The sequence below is a fragment of the Apodemus sylvaticus genome, chromosome 22 (assembly GCF_947179515.1).
Source record: "Apodemus sylvaticus chromosome 22, mApoSyl1.1, whole genome shotgun sequence".
Lineage (NCBI taxonomy): Eukaryota > Metazoa > Chordata > Mammalia > Rodentia > Muridae > Apodemus > Apodemus sylvaticus.
Window position 1 is genome coordinate 19,813,318 of NC_067493.1, and position 23,776 is coordinate 19,837,093.

The 23,776-nt window shown below is 41.2% G+C and overlaps 1 protein-coding gene across 1 annotated transcript; it reads left to right on the forward strand.

Annotated features, from left to right (window-relative positions):
* The first annotated feature begins 235 nt into the window (after positions 1-235).
* On the forward strand, positions 236-7,341 carry LOC127672449 (CD209 antigen-like protein C). The gene is made up of 6 exons (XM_052167606.1): positions 236-281; positions 1,320-1,409; positions 3,310-3,393; positions 4,692-4,843; positions 5,850-5,959; positions 7,200-7,341. Exons 1-6 carry the CDS (start codon positions 236-238, stop codon positions 7,339-7,341), a joined length of 624 nt encoding a protein of 207 aa, XP_052023566.1.
* Positions 7,342-23,776: the final 16,435 nt, after the last annotated feature.

Consider the following 23,776-nt stretch of genomic DNA (forward strand, 5'->3'; position numbering starts at 1 on the left):
GCCAATACTCTCTGCTCTGTGCTTCTAAACTTCCTCATCTGTCCCAGAAAACTCTAGAACTAATCCACATCATCTATGGTTAATCCTCACCCTCCTTCCTGTAGCTCCTGTGGTGACCGGCACCACTTCTCTTTTTCTCTTCCTGGTTGAGAATAGGTTTTAGGAGTGAGAAAAAGTTGTGGCAAAGAAAAACTGTGGTTACCAGAATTCTGCACATTTGTGGACAGCAGTGGCCATGAGAGTCTTCAACGGAGAGAGGGAGAAACATCTGCACTCCTTGGGTGAGGTTGAGCTCAGCGTTGAGTCAAGAGGGGCAGCTCAGGCCTGAGTCTGTGTTCTAACCATTTGCTGGAGGAGCTTGTGAACAGGAGCAATAGCCTTTCTAAGAAAGGTTGGACTTCAACCTGGTCATGGCTTTAAGAGTTAGTATACAAAGGTGTAGAAAATACTAAAGAGAAAACAAAAGGGGTAGTTCTCAGTTGGGGCACGGGGAGGGGGTGGAGGGAAGGGCGAGCTATGTGCAGAGAAACTATGGTATTGCATCCTTGGCTCCTGGCATGGTTCTTATTCTTATGTATGGGGAATGGAGAATGTGAAGTTGGAAAGCTGGTTCTTACAAAGATAAGCTGTTAAGGAAGTGCTTTCTGGGCCTGGAGCGGTGATGGTTAGGGCCTGGAGTCTTCAGAACAGTGATTCTGAAAACCTGGAATCCTGGGACCTGTGAACATGGAGCTGCTGGTCTCTAGAGACTTGTTTCCTGAAGAAGGGAAGGCCAGGGATTGTATTCCTTGCCCCTAAGGGGAAGCGTGAACACTTGATTCCTGGGTCTTAAAGAGGCGAAAAGGGATTCTGCCGTTCTGTTTTGGGAAAGTGGGGTCTAAGAAGTGAAGCGTGAGTTAGGCGAGATTCATATTGAGAAACAGGAACCCTCAGTCCCGTGGGGCAAGGGCAGATGTGGAATGCCTGAGACTTGAGGAAGTCTTGAGGGGTCTGACGTCTGGATTCCATGGGCATGGCATCTGGGAACGGAACTCCTGTGCCGACTGGAGTAGCAGAGACTGAGGATCTTCATTATTGGGTTCCAGAGAGTTGAAAACTGGAGGATTCAAATTCAGAGTCCTGAGATAGCTGAGGCTGGAAACAGTCTCCTGATGTGCGCATGTGGTGTATTACAGGCAGGGTAACCTAAGCAGTGGAAGAAGGATGACTGAGTATCTGTAATTCTGTGTTCAGAAAGGGAAGGAAGATACTAGGCTATCCCTGGTTTGGAGTGTGGTAGGACCCTTACCCTGATGGACCACTCAACTTTCTTTCCTCAGGGTGTCAGGACTGTGAGCATTTCATCACTATCCTGCAGCTCATCTCCACTGTGCTCCTGGTGGCTCTCCTCACAGCTATCCTTGTCAAAGGTCAGGAAACTTCAATGCTAGAGCTTCCTGCTCTATAATCCCAACATGTGGGTGGACGTGATACTGAAGCTAGGACTGTGGTCTTCCATGCCTTCTAGGAACTAGCCAAGCATCCTCTCAAGACTCTTGTGTGGAGGAAAGGAAGTAGTTTCAAGGACGTGGTCTGACTCCATTTACCCTTGTGGTTGTAGTTTCCTGGACATCAGGATTCCTTATCTTCAAATGAGATTAATTCAATTAAGATTTTTGGACTTGGACATAATGTTCCTGGGAATCCAACACATGTTAGTTAGATCACAGTCTGCCCTATCTTTAAATTTTATTATTTGAGAATTTCACACGGGAATAAAATGTATGGTCAAGTCCATTACCTCCTTCCTGTCTTCTAGTTCCTCTACCGTTCCACCACTTTTCCCTCCAAACTTGATGTTTGTTTCTTTCTATAACCCACTGAATACACTTAGGGCTCTCTGCATACATGGATATAAGAGCATCTACTGGAGCTTCTCCCTCCCTCCCTTCCTCTCTCCCTCCCTCCCTTCCTCCATCCCTTCCTCCCCCCTGTCTTCCTCCCTCCCATAGCAGCCTTCTGTTGCCTTTACTCAGCTAGAGTTGGGGCTTCCCATGCCCATTCTCTATCTGTGGTGGGAATTTGTCAAGCTTGACCTTGTACAGGTTGGAGCTGCACTCACAACACTGAGAGTCCATATAAACAACAAGGATTGTGGGGTCCAGAAAGCACGGTTGTGCAGCAGTCCTCACTGCCTGGGGTTCTTACAGTCTTTCTACCCCACTCCCATAATGATACATTAGCTGCATGGGGTACTTGTGTTAGAGACACCCCAACTGTGGTGAACTTTCCACACACTGTGCACACGGAAAAGTTGTGATTCCCTCAGACTGAAGAAATCAGACCTAACATCATCTAGCCTCTCGGTGTCTCTCTGTCTGTCTCTGTCTTTGTCTCTGTCTCCCTCTCCTTCTCTATCTCTCCTCCCCCACCCCTGGCTTCATAGCCTCCCACTTACAGTGCCCAGCTCCTCCACACTCTTTGTCATCCATGCTCTGTTAAACAAATTGTGTGATGTGAAACTTTCTGTGCCTCTCTGAAAGTATAAGAAAGTCAGATATTTCCGTTGGAGAACTTCTCTGAAACTCCTGTGGCTTTACCCCGATGTCCTGTCATGGCAGCTATAGCACTGACTCTTACATGAAGCTCTTTTCCAGGTGTTAAAGGGAAGCCGTTCTTGTTTTAAAAACCTCTTTTATTGTTTTTATCATAATTATGTTTTCTTTTAAAAGCCTAGAAACCCTTTTAACAAAGCTAACCTCTGAAGGATTGTTGTATTCCATAGCTGCCTGCAGCTATTACGACGTGGGTTGCTGGAACAGAAGCTGAGGGATGGATGGGGAAGGGGGAAAAGAAGAAGGGCCAAGACAATATTTCACTGATCAAAGCCAGAAACTTTAATGGCAGTCGGACCTTTTAACAGTTTGGTCAAACCCTTCCCCCCCAGACTCTGGGCTGAGTTCTGGTGGAAGTTGTCTAGCTTCTCTTGGAGGTCCTTGTCTTGACTGCTCTGGCAGCTGGGTGGGTCACCTGCTTAATCAGGAATTCCTAGACCTAGAGGAACAATGAACTTAACCTTCACTGAGCTTCTCCACCCTAGGATAAAAATTTCTGCTTTAACCTACTTCCCTATTATGTCCTAAAGGCAGATTCCTGCCCCGAAGCCAGGGATTGTCCTTGACCAATGTCAAACTCAAACCTTGTGCATGACTGCCCCAAAATGGCTCTGTACAAAGGATGGTTATATGCCAGCTCCTTTCCTGAACCAATGCTTCCTCTCTTCATACATTTATCAACATTTAATGTTTTCATTGTCTTTTCTTGACATAGGCTCTGAGGTTCCTAGATCCCAAGAACATGATCAGGAAAAGCAACACATCCACCAGAAACTGGACCAGCTGAAGGCTGGACTAGGTAAGGGACCAGAAAATGGATCTCCAAGAGCATGGGAGGGTTTCCACAGGGGATGAGATACTGAAGAGACTGGACCTCCATTTCCTCAGTTTCTACATCTGTTGAATGGGAACACAAATTAATATTTTGAATGGCAGTTACTAAATACACTGGGGCATGCACACAGAAGACATTGATCCAAGACTCCTAACATCTGTTCTGACATATAAAGTCCCTGCTATTATCTGTATCTAGGAATTGTGACCCCTGGATTATCTTGGATGGAACAGAGTCAGGAAGTTAAGAGGGGAATGGCTGTCCCTGTGGAGATAGCCCAGTGAATAAAGTACTTACTACACAAACATGAGGACCTGAGTTTGGATCCAGCACACCACAGAGAACCTGAACATAGGCACATATGCCTAAACACAGCCCCTGGGGCTGACTTGCCAAAACAGAGTTCTTGGTTCAGTGAAAGAACCAGTCTCAAAGGCACACACACACACACACACACACATACACAGAGAGAGAGAGGAGAAACCGGACATGTCCATACTGACTGCCCGTAGCTAACTGGGCTTAGTATCCTAAAACAGCAGGAAGTTGTCAAGAATGTGTGACAGGATGGTTCTGATAGGAATCTGAAGATAGGGAGTGGGGTGTATTTGCTCATAGATATTGACTGAATACAGATATTCAGGCAGTAACTGTTTAAAATTTTCGTGAATTTGAAGGAAAGTGGAAAGGGGTATATGCAAGTGTTTAAAAGGAGGAAAAAGAAGGAAGAAATGTTATAATTAAAGTATAAACTCGAAAATAAACAAGTGAATAATCATAATGTCTATATGGCTCAAATTCTCAAAAAAATAAATTAATAATACATTTTTAATTAAAAATTTTAGTTAAAATATAATTACATAATTTCCTGCCCTCCCTGTCACCCCTCCCATGCCACCTCTCAACTCTTTCAAATTGATAGCCTTTTGTCTTTCCTTTGTAGTGTGTCATATATATATATATATATATATATATATATATATATATATATATATATATGTATATATGACACTTTTTTAACATTAAAAGACTGATGGAGGAAGATCTATAGCATTCACCTATGGCCTCTACTTTCACACACAGAGAAGTGCACAGTCATGCACACACATGAATACAACACTTACAACAAATTATAGAGGCACATACTTCAACATGTGCAGTTTCAAGGCAGGGAGGGTATCAGCTCTCAAGGACTTGAAAGTCTGAACTAACACAGGTACATGGATAACTTTGTGTATCCATCTGACCCACTCCCCCAACAGACCACCTGTGCCGACCCTGCCCCTGGGACTGGATGCTTTTCCAAGGAAACTGTTACTTCTTCTCCACATACCAAAAGACTTGGAAGGAATCTGTCACTGCCTGCAAGGACATGGGGGCCCAACTAGTGGTCATAAAAAGTAATGAGGAGCAGGTTTGTTGAGTCGGGGCTTCGCTCTTCTGTGGGCATGACTCTAGCTAGATAGAATTCTTCTTATAAGGTTTCTTTTTACTACACTTGAAGAGGAAAGATAACAAAACTAGGTATAGAAAGGGGCCAGTCCACACTGTACTCAGGTAAACACAAAGTAGGAACATGGATGTATACATTAGAGAATATTTAATATGTAGGGGATGCATTTCATTTGGACTGCTAGCCAGAGCTTATCAAGTCCTTCCATTAGTGTTAAATGTCTTGATCTGGGGCCCATAGGATGACGTGAGGGGTAAAAGTGCTACAACCCAGGGATCTGAGGCCCACAGGAGAGAAACAGAACTAATTCTAAGTTGTCCTCTGACCTCCACACATACACCTTCACATATACACACTCATGAAGTTTATTATTCTTACTTTTTTTTGTTTTTTTTTTTTTAGATTTGGTTTTTTCGAGACAGGGTTTCTCTGTGTAGCCCTGGCTGTCCTGGAACTCACTCTGTAGACCAGGCTAGCCTCGAACTCAGAAATCTGCCTGCCTCTGCCTCCCAGAGTGCTGGGATTACAGGCGTGCGCCACCACCGCCTGGCTGAAGTTTATTATTCTAAAGAGAGATTCCCTGGAGAAATTTCCAGAACCTAGGAATCCCCAGACTCTTGTTAGTTTGGGAAGCTGGCAACAAGTCTCACTTTAGGTCAATAAAGCTTATCAGACAAAAAGAAGCCAGATGCCAAAAATTAAAATCTGTCAGCTCACACACTTCTTCTAAATTCTCTGTCCCAGAGAGGGCTTATGTGAGGTCTGGTTTGATCTAACCTCTTCATGTCTGTGCCTATGAGTGTAAAGTGTGTGTGTGTGTGTGTGTGTGTGTGTGTGTGTGTGTGTGTGTGTGATGTTGTTGATCCTGAGGTCTGACTGCAAGCAGAACTCTATGCCTAGATACCAAGAGAACAAAATGAGAACATGATAGTAGAACCCCATCATGACTTCCCCCTTTCCTTTCCAGAGTTTCCTCCAGAGGACTTCTAAGATGAAAGGAAAAACCTGGATGGGGCTGTCAGATGCAAAAGAGGAAGGCCAATGGCTGTGGGTGGATGGCTCACCACTGCAGTGGAGGTAATACAGTGTGTTGAGGGTGTCTCTATGATCCAAGAAATAGTTGTGGTTCTTACCTACTCCTTGGACTCCTAGGCATGAGAATCCATTTATTGAGATGTATATTGCAGTGAGTTTTTATATAGTTTTGCAATTCTACCACCTGATCTGAAGAAATAGTTTACAGCATGGTAGATATTGCAGGAATTCTATCCAGAGAAAGGTGTGAATAGTTCCTGTCCAATAGGAATGGGCCTGGTGGTGGCTAGAAACTCAGGTAATGATCTGATGACCCTTCCCACCACATCCTATAAACAAAGTGAACATCTCACAAACCCAATCAAGACAGATTTTGTAAACAGAGCTAATCTAATCAAAACTGTGACTGCTCTGCTCTGAGCATTGGATTTTACAGCAATGTGTGATCTAAACGCAGGGTATTCATAGTCTGAAAGAATGGGAGTATGGTTGCCTTTAAAATACAGCTTGTATTTACTTAAAGGCCCTCAATACCATGGGAGCTAGCAAGGAATTGCCCCCATACCATGGATAATATGGAAAGAAATGTGGAAGTATGAAAGCCAAAGTTTTTCTTTAATATTCATGGAAAGATATATGTAAGACAGTATACTAGGCAAGATTGGCATGTCAGTGGAGTCTGAAATACCAAAATGTCCCATATTCAGTATGAGGCATGCTTGGAGATCATTGAAGAATCATGGATACACAGGATTCAGTGGGCCTCTGATTTCCCCAAATGTTCTTAGTTTATATTAGTTACAGAGAAGCTGCAATGTGACTGAGCCCATGTATCAGGGATGGAATCTCAAGCTTTGTGTCCTGAATCAATAGGATGGGAAATTTGGGAAGAAGGCTATATTAGAAACTGGGAAGATTGTTACCATGCTGAAGAACTTAGCAAATGAGGGATAAAGAGGGTCAAAAAAACACAGTAAGAAATCTAAAAACCACTGCTTTGCATCAAATATGCATGGCAGTCAATTTCTTCCCTTTTCCCAGGCTGCCCCTTGATTCTGCAAAACCTTCCTTAATTTTACAATTGAAGTCTCCTGAATTCTGTATTATAGAACATGGGTTTCTCATAAAAGTATCTTAGACATGTTGTTAGGTTCTGAGTGAGATATGGCTCCATATATGTATATAGGATAGATGAGATAGAATCCTAGTGTCAGAAGTAGAAATGGTTGACATCATAGGGCTGGGACAGAAGCTCATGTTCTTTGGGGGTTTTCAATTTCAGGAACTATTGGGATGTGTGGGAGCCCAACAACATGTCCAATGAAGACTGTGTGGAATTTTCAGATTATGGATGGAATGATATCTCATGTTCCTTAGAGAATTTCTGGATATGTAAGAAGTCTGCATCTCCTTGCTCTGGGTGAAATCAGCTCATCTCTGTAGCACTTGTATTTATAATTTTGTTGAACTTGAAGTACACTCATTTCAGTTCCTTCTGCCTTTCTGTAGGTATTGTGATCTCTAGATGGAAGTTCTTTTCCACAGATCTTGTCTGCAATGGCTTGGTCCACTGTTGTTCCCCATCCTGTGCCTACAGTTTTCTTAAAAAGAGATCAGATCCCCCTCACCTATTTTCAGCTTTCTTCCAGGAGTAAGTTCTGGATTGTTCACCACTTGTGTAGGTTTGGCTGAGAATGTCTTCCATACACTTGCATAGTTGGATAATTGACCCTAGTAGGTGGAGCTGTTTGAGAAAGCAATCTGAGGGTTGCAAACCCTTTGGAACTGACATACCAGATATCCTGCATAACCTGTATTTACATTACTATTCTTAACAGTAGCAAAAATGCAGTTACGGAATTGCCATGAAATAATTTTATGGTTGTGTACTGGTTGGTTTTGTGTGTCAACTTGACACAAGCTGGAGTTAATCACAGAAAAAGGAGCCTCCCTTGAGAAAATGCCTCCATGGGATCCAGCTGTAAGGCATTTTCTCAATTAATGATCAAGTGTGGGAGGGCCCATTGTGGGTGGGGCCATCCCTGGGCTGGTAATCTTAGGTTTTATAAGACAGCAAGCTGAGCAAGCCAGGGGAAGCAAACCAATAAGGAACATCCCTCCCTGGCCTCTGGATCAGCTCCTGCCTCCTGACCTGCTTGAGTTCCAGTCCTGCCTTCCGTTGGTGATGAACAGCAGTGTGGAAGTGTAAGCTGAATAAACCCTTTCCTCCCCAACTTGCTTCTTGGTCATGATGTTTGTGAGTAGAAAACCTGACTAAGACACAATCTGCAAGTGTTACAAAGGAATCGGGTGTATCGAACATTTAAATTCCTGGAACAAACAGAGACACCTCCATCTAAGTTTAATCTCAAAGAGTTCAAGTATGCCAATGTCTTAACTAGGAGAGGAAGTGGATATAAGGAGAGCATGAACAGTAAGACTAGCTCCTAACTGAACCATTTTTATCTACAGTATATGTCTCCTTTATCCTCCTAACTGAAGCATTGACGTTTATCATCACCATTGTACCAAGTTCCTACAGTTTTCTTTAAACAGATATATTACTTTTCATAAAGTTAAACCTAGCAGCCACTTACAGGATTTACAGAGACAATGTCTAGGAAGAGACTAGGGAAGGCATTAAGAAAGTATGAATAGCAGTGAATTTGGAGGCTCACGGCTGCCCAAGATGCTAAGAATAACTGATTGTGAGCTCGTCACAAAGCAAGAAACATTCACATCCCTCTCTAAGTCTTAGGCAATTTTGAAGAGTAGGGTACAGAAAGTATGTAAGAGGCATAAGATAAGGTCAAGGGTTGCAAAATGCCATTCTCTAAACTCCATAAACTATTGTAATCATTAACTCACAACAGTAGTTACCTGCACTGACTCATGCAAGACTAGCCCTATCAGTCTAGTAATGGGCAGGGGCTAACAGTTCTCTACCTATTGCCTCTAAACAGCTACTAATAGAGTCTGAGACAGGGAAATCATTCTTCAGTTGTATACAAACGCATAAGTCCACCAGGTTCTAATAAAGAGCACCAGACCCATGATAGCACAAACTACCCTGGTTACATTCAGTAAGTCACAAACAAAATAAACAGATATGGGCATTAGAGAGATTTATGGGAGGGAAGGGAGTGGATAGAGATAGTAGAGAGATGGAAAAGAGTGAGGATAAGAGTGATAAGTATGCACTTTATGCATGTATGAAATTGTTTAAAAACAAATTTAATTAATAGTTACAAAAGAAAGCCACCAGGAGTGCAGAGATGGCTCTGTGGTTAAGAGCCCTTACTGCTCTTGAGGACCTAGGTTCATTTCCATGCACCCACAGTGGGTGGCCTACAATAATCTGTAACTCCCTCTGCGGGAATCCATGTGCAAGTGGTACTCATAAACTCATTCAGGGACACACATTTACAGACAAATAGGAAGGGAGGGAAGAGAGGGAGGTTAAGAGGAATTCACCAGATGTTTTAGCTTCTGGAAATCTACAGAAAGATTATTCAGTAGTGAGGTTCTTAGCCATTTAGGCCTCTTGAATTATTTCAATCTGTCACATTATGAATAAAATTCCTGGGAGTTTATTTCCTCTTTCAAATTACTTGACTCTCCTTGGTTCACAATGTGAACTGTGGAAGTAGGTTTCCTTTTTTTTAAAAAAAAAAAAAAAAAAAAAAAAAAAAGCATGTTCTTTTAATGAAAAAGGAAGTAAGAACATTTTATGATAAAATATAAGATTTACATGGAAAATATTTCTGACAAAATAGAAGATATATATAGAAAAACATGTTAAAATTGACAATTTTCATGGAAAATTATAAAGTAAAGTGGTAAACATAAAAAACATTGCTAAATTAATTGAAAAAGAAAGTAGAAACATTTTATGATAGAATTGAAGATTTATGTGGAAAATATTTCTGATAAAATTGTAGAAAAATGTAGAAAAACATTTTAAAATTAAAGATTATCATGGACAATTTTATATAGACATAATAATGGTAGGCATAAAAGTATTCCTAAGTTGATTGAAAGAGGAATTATAAACATTCTCTGATAAAGTTGAAGATTTATATGGAAAACATTTCTGATAAAATTCAAGAAATATATAGAAAAACATGTTAAAATTGAAGATTATCATGGAAAATTATACAGATAAAATGGTAAACATAAAAATAATTCTAACGTGATTGAAAGTAGAATTATAAACATTTTCAGGTAAAATTGAAGATTTACATGGAAAATATTTCTGATAAAATTCAAGAAATATATAGAAAAACACATTAAAATTGACTATTTCGACTGGCACCATCAGGTATACAGAGATATCCCGCGTCTAACATCGCTTGGGATCCAGACCGCCAGGCTTCTGCCTGCACCCACAGGCAGAAATCATAAAGAGGAAACACAAATATCTCTTAAAGAAATACAGGAAAACACAAACAAACAAGTGAAGGAACTGAGCAAAACCATCCAGGATCTAAAAACAGAAGTAGAAACAACAAAGAAATCACAAAGGGAGCCAACTCTGGAGTTAGAAAATCTTGGGGAGAAATCAGGGGCCATAGATGCAAATATCAACAACAGAATACAAGAGATAGAAGAAAGAATCTCAGATGACGAAGATACCATAGAAACCATGGACTCAACAATCAAAGAAAATGCAAAATGCAAAAAGCTTGTAACCCAAAACATCCAGGAAATCCAGGACACAATGAGAAGACCAAACCTAAGGATTATAGGTATAGATGAGAGTGAAGATTTACAACTGAAAGGGCCAGCAAATATCTTCAACAAAATTATGGAAGAAAACTTCCCTAAACTAAAGAGAGAGATGCCCATGAATATACAAGAAGCCACCAGAACTCCAAGCAGACTGGACCAGAACAGAAATACCTCCCATCACATAATAATCAAAACCCCAAATGTACTAAACGAAGAAAGAATATTAAAAGCAGTAAGAGAAAAAGGCCAAGTAACATATAAAGAAAGACCTATCAGAATTACAGCAGACTTCTCACCAGAGACCATGAAACCTAGAAGATCCTGGACAGATCTCATACAGACTCTAAGAGAACACAAATGACAGTCTAGACTACTATACCCAGCAAAACTCTCAATCACCATAGATGGAGAAACAAAGATACTCCATGATAAAAACAAATTTACACAATATCTTTCCACAAATCCAGTCTTACAAAGGATAATAAATGTAAAACACCAATGCAAGAAGGGAAACTACACACTGGAAAAAGCAAGATAGTAACCTTCTTTCATCAAACCCAAAAGAAGATAACCACTCAAATATAAAAATAACTTCAAAAATAACAGGAAATAATAATCACTATTCTTTAATATCTCTTAACATCAATGGATTCAATTCCCCAATAAAAAGACATAGACTAACAGACTGGATATGTAAACAGGACCCTACATTTTGCTGCATACAGGAAACACACTTCATTGTCAAAGACAAGTAAAAGTCTGGAAAACAATTTTATAAGCAAATGGTCTCAGGAAACAAGCCGGAGTAGCCATTCTAATATCAGATAAAATTGACTTTCAACCAAAACTCATCAAAAGAGAAACAGAAGGACACTTCTTACTGGTCAAAGGAAAAAAATCCACCAAGAAGAACTCTCAATTCTGAATATCTATGCTCCAAATGCAAGGGCACTCTCATTCATAAAAGAAATGTTACTAAAGCTCAAAGCACACATTGCACCTAACACAATAATTGTGGGTGACTTCAACACTCCACTCTCCTCAATGGACCCATCAGGAAAACAGAAACTAAACAGGGATGCAGTGAAACTAATTGAAGCTTTGGACCAATTGGGTTTAACATATTATTTATATATACACACACACACACAACATTTCATCCTAAAGCAAAAAAATATACCTTTTCCTCAGCACCTCAAGGTACCTTCTCCAAAATCAACCATATAATTGGTCACAAGACAGACCTCGACAAATATAAGAAGATTTAACTAATCCCATGCCTCCTCTCAGATCACTATGGAGTAAGAGTGGTCTTCAATAGCAACAAAAACAACAGAAAGCCCACATACACATGGAAACTGAACAATACTCTACTCAATGATACCTTGGTCAAGGAAGAAATAAGGAAAGAAATCAAAGACTTTTTAGAATTTAATGAAAATGAAGGCACAACATACCCAAACTTATGGGACACAATGAAAGCAGTGCTAAGAGGAAAACTCATAGCCCTGAGCGGCTCCAAAAACAAACTGGAGAGAGCATACACTAGCAGCTTAGTGGCACACCTGAAAGCCCTGGAACATAAAGAAGCTCATTCACCCAGGAGGAGTAGAAGGCAGGAAATCAACAAACTCAGGGCTGAAATCAATCAAGTAGAAACAAAGAGAACCATATAAAGAATCAACAAATCCAGGAGCTGGTTCTTTGAGAAAATCAACAAGATAGATAAAACCCTTAGCAAGACTAACCAAAGGGCACAGAGACAGTATCCAAATTAACAAAATTAGAAATGAAAAGGGGGACATAACAACAGAAACTGAGGAAATTCAAAAAATCATCAGATCCTACCACAAAAGCCTATATTCAACCCAACTGGAGAATCTGGAGGAAAGGAACAATTTCCTAGACAGATACCAAATACCAAAATTAAATGAGGATCAAATATACCATCTAAACAGTCCTATAACCCCTAAAAAATAGAATGGGGTCATAGAAAGCCTTCCAACCAAAAAAAGCACAGGACCAGATGGTTTTAGTGCAGAATTCTATCAGACCTTCAAAGAAGACCTAAGACCAATACTCTTTAAACTATTCCACAAAATAGAAACAGAAGGAACATTACCCAACTTGTTCTACATAGCCATAATTATGCTGATACCAAAACCACAAAAAGATCCAACAAAGAAAGAGAACTTCAGACCAATTTCCCTTATGAATGTTGATGCAAAAATACTCAATAAAATTCTTGCTAACTGAATCCAAGAACACATCAAAACGATCATTTACCATGATCAAGTAGGCTTCATCCCAGGGATGCAGGGATGGTTCAATATATGGAAATCCATCAATGCAATCCACTACATAAACAAACTCAAAGAAAAAAAAACACATGGTCATTTCATTAGATACTGAAAAGCATTTGGCAAAATTCAGCATCCTTTCATGCTAAAAGTCTTGGAAAGAACAGGAATTCAAGGCCCATACCTAAACATAGTAAAAGCAATATACAGCAAACCGATAGCCAACATCAAACTAAGTGGAGAGAAACTTGAAGCAATCCCACTAAAATCAGGGACTAGACAAGGCTGCCCCCTCTCTCCATATCTTTTCAATATAGTACTTGAAGTTCTAGCTAGAGCAGTTAGACAACATAAGGAGGTCAAGGGGATACAAATTGGAAAGGAAGAAGTCAAATTATCACTATTTGCAGATGATATGATAGTATACTTAAGTGACCCAAAAAACTCCACCAGAGAACTCCTACAGCTGATTAACAACTTCAGCAAAGTGGCTGGATATAAATTTAACTCAAGCAAATCAGTAGTCTTCCTATACTCAAAGGTTAAGCAGGCTGAGAAAGAAGTTAGGGAAATGACACCCTTCACAATAGCCACAAACAATATAAAGTATCTTGGTGTGACTCTAACCAAACAAGTGAAAGATCTGTATGACAAGAACTTCACTTCTCTGAAGAAGGAAAACGAAAGAGACCTCAGAAAATGGAAAAATCTTCCATGCTCGTAGATTGGCAGGATTAATATAGTAAAAATGGCCATCTTGCCAAAAGCAATATACAGATTCAATGCAGGTAGGTCAGGGACTCTTCTCTCTATCTCTATCTCTGTCTCTGTCTCTGTGTCTCTGTCTCTCTGTCTCTCTGTCTCTGTCTCTCTTTCTCTGTCTCTCTATCTCGGTATCTCTGTCTCTGTCTTGGTATCTCTCTCTCTCTCTCTCTCTCTCTCTCTCTCTCTCTCTCTCTCTCTCTCTCTCTCTGTCTTAGTCAGGGTTTCTATTCCTGCACAAACATCATGACCAAGAAGCAAGTTGGGGAGGAAAGGGTTTATTCAGCTTACACTTCCACATTGCTGTTTATCACCAAAGACAGTCAGGACTGGAACTCAAGCAAGTCAGGAAGCAGAGCTGATGCAGAAGCCATGGAGGGATGTTCCTTACTGGCTTGCTTCCCCTGGCTTGCTCAGCCTACTCTCTTAGAGAACCCAAGACTACCAGCCCAGAGGTGGTACCACCCACAAGGGGCCCTCCCCACTTGATCACTAATTGAGAAAATGCCTTACAGCTGGATCTCATGGAGGCATTTCCTCACCTGAAGCTCCTTTCTCTGTGATAATTCTAGCCTGTGTCAAGTTGACACACAAAACCAGCCAGTACAATTGACCCCTTGTCAACTTGACACACAAATACATCACTATTAAGCCTCAACCCTTACTTTCTTATCCACAAGATCTAAATAACTTTAAAAGTCCCATAGTCTTTACATATTAAAAGTTCAATCCCTTTAAAATATCCAATATCTTTTAAACTTCAAAGTCTTTTAAAAATTCAAAGTTCTCTTAACTGTGGGCTCCACTAAAATACTTTCTTCCATCAAGAGGGAAAAATATCAGGGCACAGTCACAATCAAAAGCAAAACTCAAACTCCAATGGTTCAATGTCTGGGATCCAACTTAACAATCTTCCAGGCTCCTCCAGGGGCTTGGGTCACTTCTCCAGCTCTGCCTTCTGTAGCACATACCTTGTCTTCTAGGATCCAGCTGCCTGTACTCCACTGCTGCTGCTGTTCTTGGTGGTCATCTCATGGCACTGGCATCTCCAAAACACTGCTGTCTTCCGCTGTAACTAGGCTTCACCAATAGTCTCTCATGGGCTCTTTTCATGGTGCCAAGCCTCAACTCCTATGCATGACCCTTTCAGTCCTGGGCCATCAATTGCAACTGAGGCTGCACCTTCACAAATGGCCTTCCTTGGCCTCTCACAGTGCTGAGCCTCAGCTGTTCTTCATGAACCCTTCATGCCTTCAAAACCAGTACCACCTGGATGACTCTTACACAGTATCAAGTCCAGTCACAGCACAAAGTACAACTGTGACTATCTCTGGAACACAGCCTCTGTGCTCTCTGAAAACACTTCCCAGAAGATTTCACCTCAGTGATGCTGGTCTCTTCTTAATGACCACTAATTTCTTAGCTCCAGCTCCATTAATAGTGCCAGTAAGACAAAGGTTCGCTTTAGTGGTTATGGTATCTTGTTGATCACAGCTGATTCTTCAGCCCCAGCTAACTAAAACCAGAGAATCTTCACAATCAAAACATGGCCCTGATGAGTCTTTAATCTTCCCTCTGAAATTTCACAAGCCAGGCCTCCATCTTCTGCACTGTTCTCAACAATATCTTCCAAGCTCCTACACAACATCCCACAGAGCTCTTAACATTGAATGGATCTTCCAACCCAAAGTTTCCAAAGTTCTTCCACAGTCTTTGCCAAAACATGGTCAAGTTGTCACAGGAATACCCCACTCCTGGTACCAATTTGTCTTAGTCAGGGTTTCTATTCCTGCACAAACATCATGACCAAGAAGCAAGTTGGGGAGGAAAGGGTTTATTCAGCTTACACTTTCACATTGCTGTTTATCACCAAAGGAGGTCAGGACTGGAACTCAAGCAGGTCAGGAAGCAGGAACTGATGCAGAGGCCATGGAGGGATGTTTCTTACTGGCTTGCTTCCCCTGGCTTGCTCAGCCTGCTCTCTTATAGAACCCAAGAATACCAGCCCAAAAGTGGTACCACCCACAAGGGGCCCTCACCACTTGATCACTAATTGAGAAAATGCCCCACAGTTGGATCTCATGGAGGCACTTCCCCAACTGAAGCTCCTTTCTCTGTGATAACTCCAGCCTGTATCAAGTTGACACACAAAACACACTCCAGCCAGTACACATACTCTCTCTCTCTAGTTATTTTGTTTCCTTCATTTCAAATGTTGTCCCCTTTCCCAGTCTCCCCTCTGCAAACCTCCTACCCCATCTCTTTGCCTCTAAGAGGGTGTTCCCCCACCCACCCACTCCCAACTGACCACTCTAGCATCCCTCTTTGCTGAGATAACAAGCCTCCACAGGACCAAATGCCTTCCCTCCCACTGATGCCAGATAAGGCAGTCCTCTGCTACATATGTATCAGGAGCCATGGACTGACTCTTAGGTTGGTGGTTTAGTCCCTGGGAACTCTGAGGCATTTGGTTAGTTGATACTGTGGTTCTTCCTATGGGGATGCAATCCCCTTCAGCTTCTTCAGTCCTTCCCCTAGCTCTTTCATTGGGGTCTCCAGTCTCAATCCAATGATCCACTGTGTTTATATCCATCTGTCTTAGTCAGGTGCTGGCAGAGCCTCTCAGAATACAGCTATACCAAGCTCCTGTCTGCAGGCACTTCTTGGCATCAGCAATAGTGTTGGTGTTTGGGTGTCGTCATATGGGATGGATCCCATGGTGGGGCAGTCTCTAGATATCCTTTCCTTCCATCTCTGCTCCATGTTTTCTACCTGCATTTCCTTTAGACAGGAATAATTGTGAGTTACAGATTTTGAAATGGGTGGATTGCCCTCTCCTTTGCATTAAATCAAAGATTGCTTTTGGTAAGATCTATAGATTGCTTACATTATGCCAATCTGGTTTAGATTATTCTCTTTCTATCTCTCTCTGTCTCTGTCTCTCCCTTCCTCTGTCTCCTTGTCTATGTCTGTGTGTGTATGTGGGGGAGGTTGTGTGGGGTGGGTGACATATATGCATATTCATGTGGGTATGTTCATGTACATGCATGTATGTGGAGATAGCAAACGCCAACATCAGGCCTCTTCCTCAGCTGCTCTCACCTTTGAGACTGACCTGTTTCTGAGCCTGAGTTTTTATGAACCTGCATCTCACTGACTCACCTATACCTCCAAGCACTGTGATTACTGAGTCGAAACTGCTTTTCACTGAACTTAGGTCCTCCTGCTTGCACAGCAGGTACTTACTCAGGCCTCTTCCAAGCCTCTGTTTTCAGATCTACATTGAAATCGACCTTTGTAAGTTTGTTTATTCTGTGTCCCTCCCCTTAGCCCAGAACTGTAGATTCTCAAGAAAACCACTTTGGATAACTGACATCCTAACTGCTAGAGTGAACTATTACCGGAAAAGGACTTGATAAGAACCAGTCCCAAGACTGTCTAATCAGTCATCTCTATCTAGAGCCCCAGACATCTGGCGTCTTCAGATAAGAGTAAGGCAAAGACTTGCAAATTGTGTGCTTTCAGGAGGAATGTTGCAAGAACTAGTGAGTTCTCCAGGGAATTACAGGAATTGCCCTAGGCGGCAAAATCAGCTGTTACCTTTGGCTACTTCAGAAGAGAAAAGTAACATGGACTCTGATAAAGACCTTCAGTAGCATGTAGCCTTCCTACCTATTATAGTTAGTACCACATACGGTTGGTACTGTGGAGGCACAGGTAGGAAGTCTCTTCTGAAGAACTATTCTGATTGCCTTGATTGACGTGGAAAGACCCACCTTTTGCTAGCAGCTGAGATAAAAAAGGGTGTGTCAGAAGAAAGCTTTGATGGTTTGTTGCTCTTTAGGGTTTGCCTCTTGCCGTATTGATTTGCCTGGTTTTTCTGATGGTGGTAATTTTTTCCGCTGACAACTGAGTCAGTATTTCCCAGCTTTTATCATGGAACAGGGGCCATGGCTCTCTAGATACTTCTCAGGCTCTCAATCCCAGAGTGGTATTACCAAGGCACCTCACCTTGTAAGACTTAGTTACTATGGGGCTCTCAGAATCTCCCGTGACTAGGCTATCATTACTACTTTAAACATCACTTAATAAATTCTCTCCTTTTTTAAATCCCTTTGTTTTGGTTCCTATACAGCCTAACTAAAGCATTTCCCCTCTTTTCCTCCTAGTAAAAGATTTTTCCATTTACCTCAGCTTCCATCAGACTTTCTCTGTTTGGAAGACATGGTTTGAGTATGACGTGCATGTATGTGGAGTATGACGTGTCCCACAAAGATTCGTGTATGATGTTGGAGAATTAATTCACTTAATAAAGTATTTGAGGTGTGACACAAGCCCCTGAATTCTGAGAACCGACATAAGAAGCTGAATGCAACAGCACCTATAGTCACTGGACTTGGGAGAACCTGGGGCTTGCTAGTCAGACAGCCCAGCTGGAACAGTGAATTCCAGGTTCATTGAGAACCCTGTCTCAAAAAAATTATTCAGTGTTATGAATTATAATGAGACAAGGGTGTACCTGATGGATCCATACCTAGGTGTGCCCTGAGTAATTACTCCATGCAACAAACAGATCTAGTATAAAGGGGATTTATCAGAGGAAGGAGGATGAGTAGGGAGCTGGGAAAAGGGTAGGGCAGAGGAGTGCACGTGTAGACAAGCAGACAAAGGAGGGCAAAGCAATGAAGGCAAAAAAGAGTGGGAGATACAGAGAAGGACAGATAAGAGAGAGAGAGACAGAGAGAAAGAGACAGAGAGACAGAGAGAGACAGAGAGAGACAGAGAAACAGAGAGAGACAGAGAGACACAGAGAGAGAGACAGAGAGACAGAGAGAGACAGAGAGAGAGAGAAGAGAGAGAGACAGAGAGAGAGAGAGACAGAGAGAGAGACAGAGAGAGAGAGACAAGGAGAGAGAGACAGAGAGAGCGATAGAGAGACACAGAGAGAGAGACAGAGAGAGACAGAGAGAAAGACAGAGAGACACAGAGAGAGAGACAGAGAGAGACAGAGAGAGAAACAGAGAGAGACAGAGAGAGAGACAGAGAGAGACATGGAGAGAGAGACAGAGAGAAACAGAGAGACAGAGGCAGAGAGAGAAACAGAGAGAGACAGAGGGAGAGACAGAGAGAGAGAGAGAGAGAGAGAGAGAGAGCACTCCAGGAACAGAGAGCAAGAGCTGGGGTAGTGGGCCATTTTATATGCCACACATCATGCCTGCAGCAGGTGATGATGGCAGGAGATGGCACAAGCTTTGCTAGGTCCCGGAGAGGAGCCTAGTGAAATTGCCTGTAAACTAACAGACAGCAATAGAGTAAAATATTCCATGTCAACCTCTGGCCTCCATGTGCATGTATCCACACACATGCATATATGATCATAGATATATACATACGCTACATTCACATATAAATCTCCAGAGTCTCATGATGGTGAAGGTGTTGATGTCTACTTAATCACTTGGCTTCTTGACTCTCAAACAATTCTTCCTAAAACAATGCAAAACAGCAAGAGGACAAAGCACAACAACATAAGCACACCATCAACTTCAGCCAATGACAGACAATACCATGAAAAGTGGGAGGAGTATTTCTGAGTACTGTTACTCTGCTGTCTGATCCTTCTGCCTCAGCTACCTGTATCCTAAAATTTATATACAAACACCACCACTTGGCAAAAATGTCAACTTTTAAATTGAGTCCTTAATATTTTAAAGTCATAGACACTGTAATTAATGCTTACAGAGCACTTAAAAATAGCCATGAAGACCAGGATTCAAATCTCCAGTGCCCACATAAATAGCCAGGCAAGACCACATGTGTATCTGTGAGTCCAGTGCTGGGGCTTTCGTGGGGGTTATTTGCTGTTTTGTTGGGTGTCAGGGGATCATATTTTTGAGACTTAGTTTCAGCATGTAGCTATGACTGTCCTGGAACCCCCTATATAGTCCAGGCTGGCCTCTAATGCACAGAGACATGCCTGCTGAGTGCCTGGATTAAAGGCACGCATCACTCCATCTATCAAGAACTTATTTTTTTATCCGATATATTTTTTATTTACATTTCAAATGGTTTCCCCTTTTCTAGCCCTCCCACTCCCCGAAAGTCCCATAAGCCCCCTTCTCTCCCCCTGTCCTCCCACCCACCCCTTCCCACTTCCCGGTTCTGGTTTTGCCGAATACTGCTTCACTGAGTCTTTCCAGAACCAGGGGCCACTCCTCCTTTCTTCTTGTACCTCATTTGATGTGTGGATTGTGTTTTGGGTATTCCAGTTTTCTGGGTTAATATCCACTTATTAGTGAGTGCATACCATGATTCACCTTTTGAGTCTGGGTTACCTCACTTAGTATGATGTTCTCTAGCTCCATCCATTTGCCTAAGAATTTCATGAATTCATTGTTTCTAATGGCTGAATAGTACTCCATTGTGTATATATACCACATTTTTTGCATCCACTCTTCTGTTGAGGGATACCTGGATTCTTTCCAGCTTCTGGCAATTATAAATAGGGGTACAGAGTTAAACAAAGAATTCTCACCTAAAGAACTTCGGATGCTTCAGATAGCATCTTAAAAAATGCTCAACTTCATTAGTCATTAGGGAAATGCAAATCAAAACAACCCTGAGATTTTACCTTACACCAGTCAGAATGGCTAAGATTAAAAATTCAGGAGACAGCAGGTGTTGGTGAGGATGTGTAGAAAGAGGAACACTCCTCCACTGCTGGTGGGGTTGCAAATTGGTACAACCACTCTGGAAATCAGTCTGGCGGTTACTCAGAAAACTGGGCACCTCACTTCCAGAAGATCCTGCTATACACTCCTGGGCATATACCCAGAGGATTCCCCACAATGTAATAAGGATACATGCTCTACTATGTTCATAGCAACCCTATTTATCAAGAACTTTTAAAGATAAATACACTTGCGATCCCACATCCTTTGTATATTGGGCTTACTTGCCCTCGTACCCTCAACTCTTCTCTCTCCCCTCCCTTTAGAGCCCTGCATGATTTGATATCTAGTCCTATTTCAGATTTACATAGATGATTTATGGCAAAATCAGGAGCCACACATGAGAGAAAGAGAGTATACTATTTGTCTTTCTGAATTGGGACCATCTCTGGCTATACCTAACTTTTCTGAGAGACACTCACTCTTCTCTGCACTGAAAAACTTCCATTGTACAGATCAGTGGCATTTCCCGAGTCTGTTCCTCTGCTGGACAACAACTAGGTTGGTTCAAGAACTTAGCTACTGTGACCAGTGCTGCAACACACCCTGATGTGGGAGTGTCCCTGCAGCATATGGACGTGGAGTCCCTTGGGTAAAGACCCAGGAGTGGTAGCAAGATTATACAGGTATCTATTTTTTAGGAGTATTTTAAAGACTTGTTTTATTCTTGATTCTCAAGTGTGTAATGTGTGTGTGTATGTGTGTGTGTGTGTGTGTGTGTGTTAGAAGAGGGTGTCAGATTGCCTGTAGCTGTACATACACACACACACACACACACACACACACACACACACTACCCAGTGAAAATCTAAATCATTATAGATGAAGAAACCAAGATATTCCATGAAAAAAATCTAAACAAGATCTTTCAATTAATCCATCTCTACAGAGGATACTAGAAGGAAAACTCATACACAAGGAAAATAAGTACACCCAAGAAAACACAAGAAATTAATCATCTCACAGCAAACCCAAAAGAAGAGACACACACACTACCAGAAGCTAACAATCATTTGTCAATTATATCTTTTACAATCAATGGACTCAATTCATCAATAAAAAGACACAAACTAACAAACTGAGTAAGCAAATAGAATCCATCATTCTGCTGTATACAAAAAATACAACTCAGCAACAAAGATAGACATTACTTCAGACTAAACAGCTGGAAAAATATTTTCCATGCAAACAGACCCAGGAAACAAGCTGGAGTAGCCATTCAAATATGTTATAAAATAAACTTTCAACAAAAGTAATCAAAAGAGATGGAAAGAACACTTTATACCCACCGAAGGAAAAATCCATCAAGACGAACTCTCAATCCTGAACATCTATGACTCAAATGCAAGGGTTCCCACATTCATCAAAGAAACATTACTAAAACTCTAAGCACACTATGAATCTCACAAAATAATAGTGGGAGACTTCAACACTCCACTCTCACCAATAGACAACTCATGGAATCAGAAACTAAGCAGAGACACAGTGAAAACAACAGATATTATAAACCAAATGGATATAACAAATATCTACAGAACTTTTGATCTAAAAAAAAAAAAAAAAAGAACAGACCTTATTCTCAGCCCAACATGGAGCCTTCTCCAAAAGTGAACGTGTAATCAGGCACAAACCAAGCTTCAACAGATACAAGAAGATTGAAATAAATCTCTGATTAAGGCTGGACTTGAACAACAACAACAGAAATCCCAAATACTCATAGAAAACGAACAATCCTCTATTCCAAGATCACTTGATCGGGGAGGAAATAAAGAACAAAATTAAAGACTTTTTAAAATTCGATGAATACACAACATATCCAAACTTACGAAACACAATGTAAGCAGTGCTAAATGGAAAATTCATAGCACTAAGAGCCTTTATTAAAAAAAATTGGAGAGAGCTCATACTAGCAACTTGAGAGCACACCTGAAAGCTCTAGAACAAAAAGAAGCAAAGACACTCAAGAGGAGTAGAAGGCAGGAAACAGTCAAACTCAGGACTGAAATTAATCAGTTGGAAACAACAAGAACAATAAAAAGAATCAACAAAACCAGGAGCTGATTCTTTGAGAAAATCAACAAGATAGACCCCTTAGCCAAGTTAACCAAAAGGCATGGAGACGGTATCTAAATTAACAAAATCAAAAATAAAAAAGGAGACATAAGAACAGGAACTGAAGAATTCTGAAAAGGCATTAGGTCTTACTTCAAAAGCCTGTACTCCACAAAACTGGGAAATCTAAAAGAAATGGATAATTTTCTAGACAGCTGCCACTTGTTGTGTGTAATTTTAAAAGACACGCTTTTGTCTCCTCCGGAGCTCTGACCAGCTCCCGGCTAGGCCCCCAGATCATCCACCACCAGTCTCCCTCAACTCTGCCAATGGCCATTTTTCTTGGGAGCTGTGATCCCTCCCTCAGCCCCTCACAGATAGCTTCCCCAAGCCTCTAATAACCACCATAGCTGCCCCTTTTCTCCTCTTGTCCACTTTGGTGATGCAAATGGAAAACATTAGACAGTTTTATTATTTTAAAACTAGCCAGATAATTCAATGGCTGGTCGAAGAATGTTCTGCCCTAATCTTATCAGCTCGTCTATTTCAGTCATCCTCTGGTGGTGACTATTTTCAGCCCCCCAAGATCTTATACGGCTATTGCGTCCTCCTGTTCCAAAGCCCACAGGACAAAAACCTTCTCTCATCCCATCTCTTCCTCTTGGCACTCTGAAGTCCCACCTTTTATCCCTTGCCTAGAAATTTGTTTCTGCTTCCTTTATTGACACAATCAAGAACCAACTATGGAATCAACATCTCACATTTTCTGTCCAATAAAAAATTAAAAAAAAAAAAAACAACTCTTCGCCCAGATATAAATTGAACAAAACCATAATAATTAAGTAAATTATATACTATTAGGTATAAATGATATCTAATCTATCAATTTGTCAATTTAGATAAACTACTCTACTACATTTCCTAATGAAAGTATTATGATTCTATCCTTGGATTGTGTTTAGAATTTTAGCCTGTAACGTGACTTGAAAACTATGTCATCTACTCTATAAATTCTATGTTAAGCAACTTGAGTTTGATTATGAGACTAATACTAGTCTTTAACCCCATCAGAAATCCGAGAATGACTAAATATTACTTAAAAATATAGGAAGCACTAAACATAGCTTCCAAAATTGGATAGTCCTAAAAATTGGACAGTATTGTTATCTGTAGATGAATAGAGGCAATTCTTCCCTGATGACTATCTTACCACAACTGGAGTAACTCGATTGATGTTTAATTTTTTTGAACCAAGAAAGGGTTGCTGTCAGGAGCAGACATGT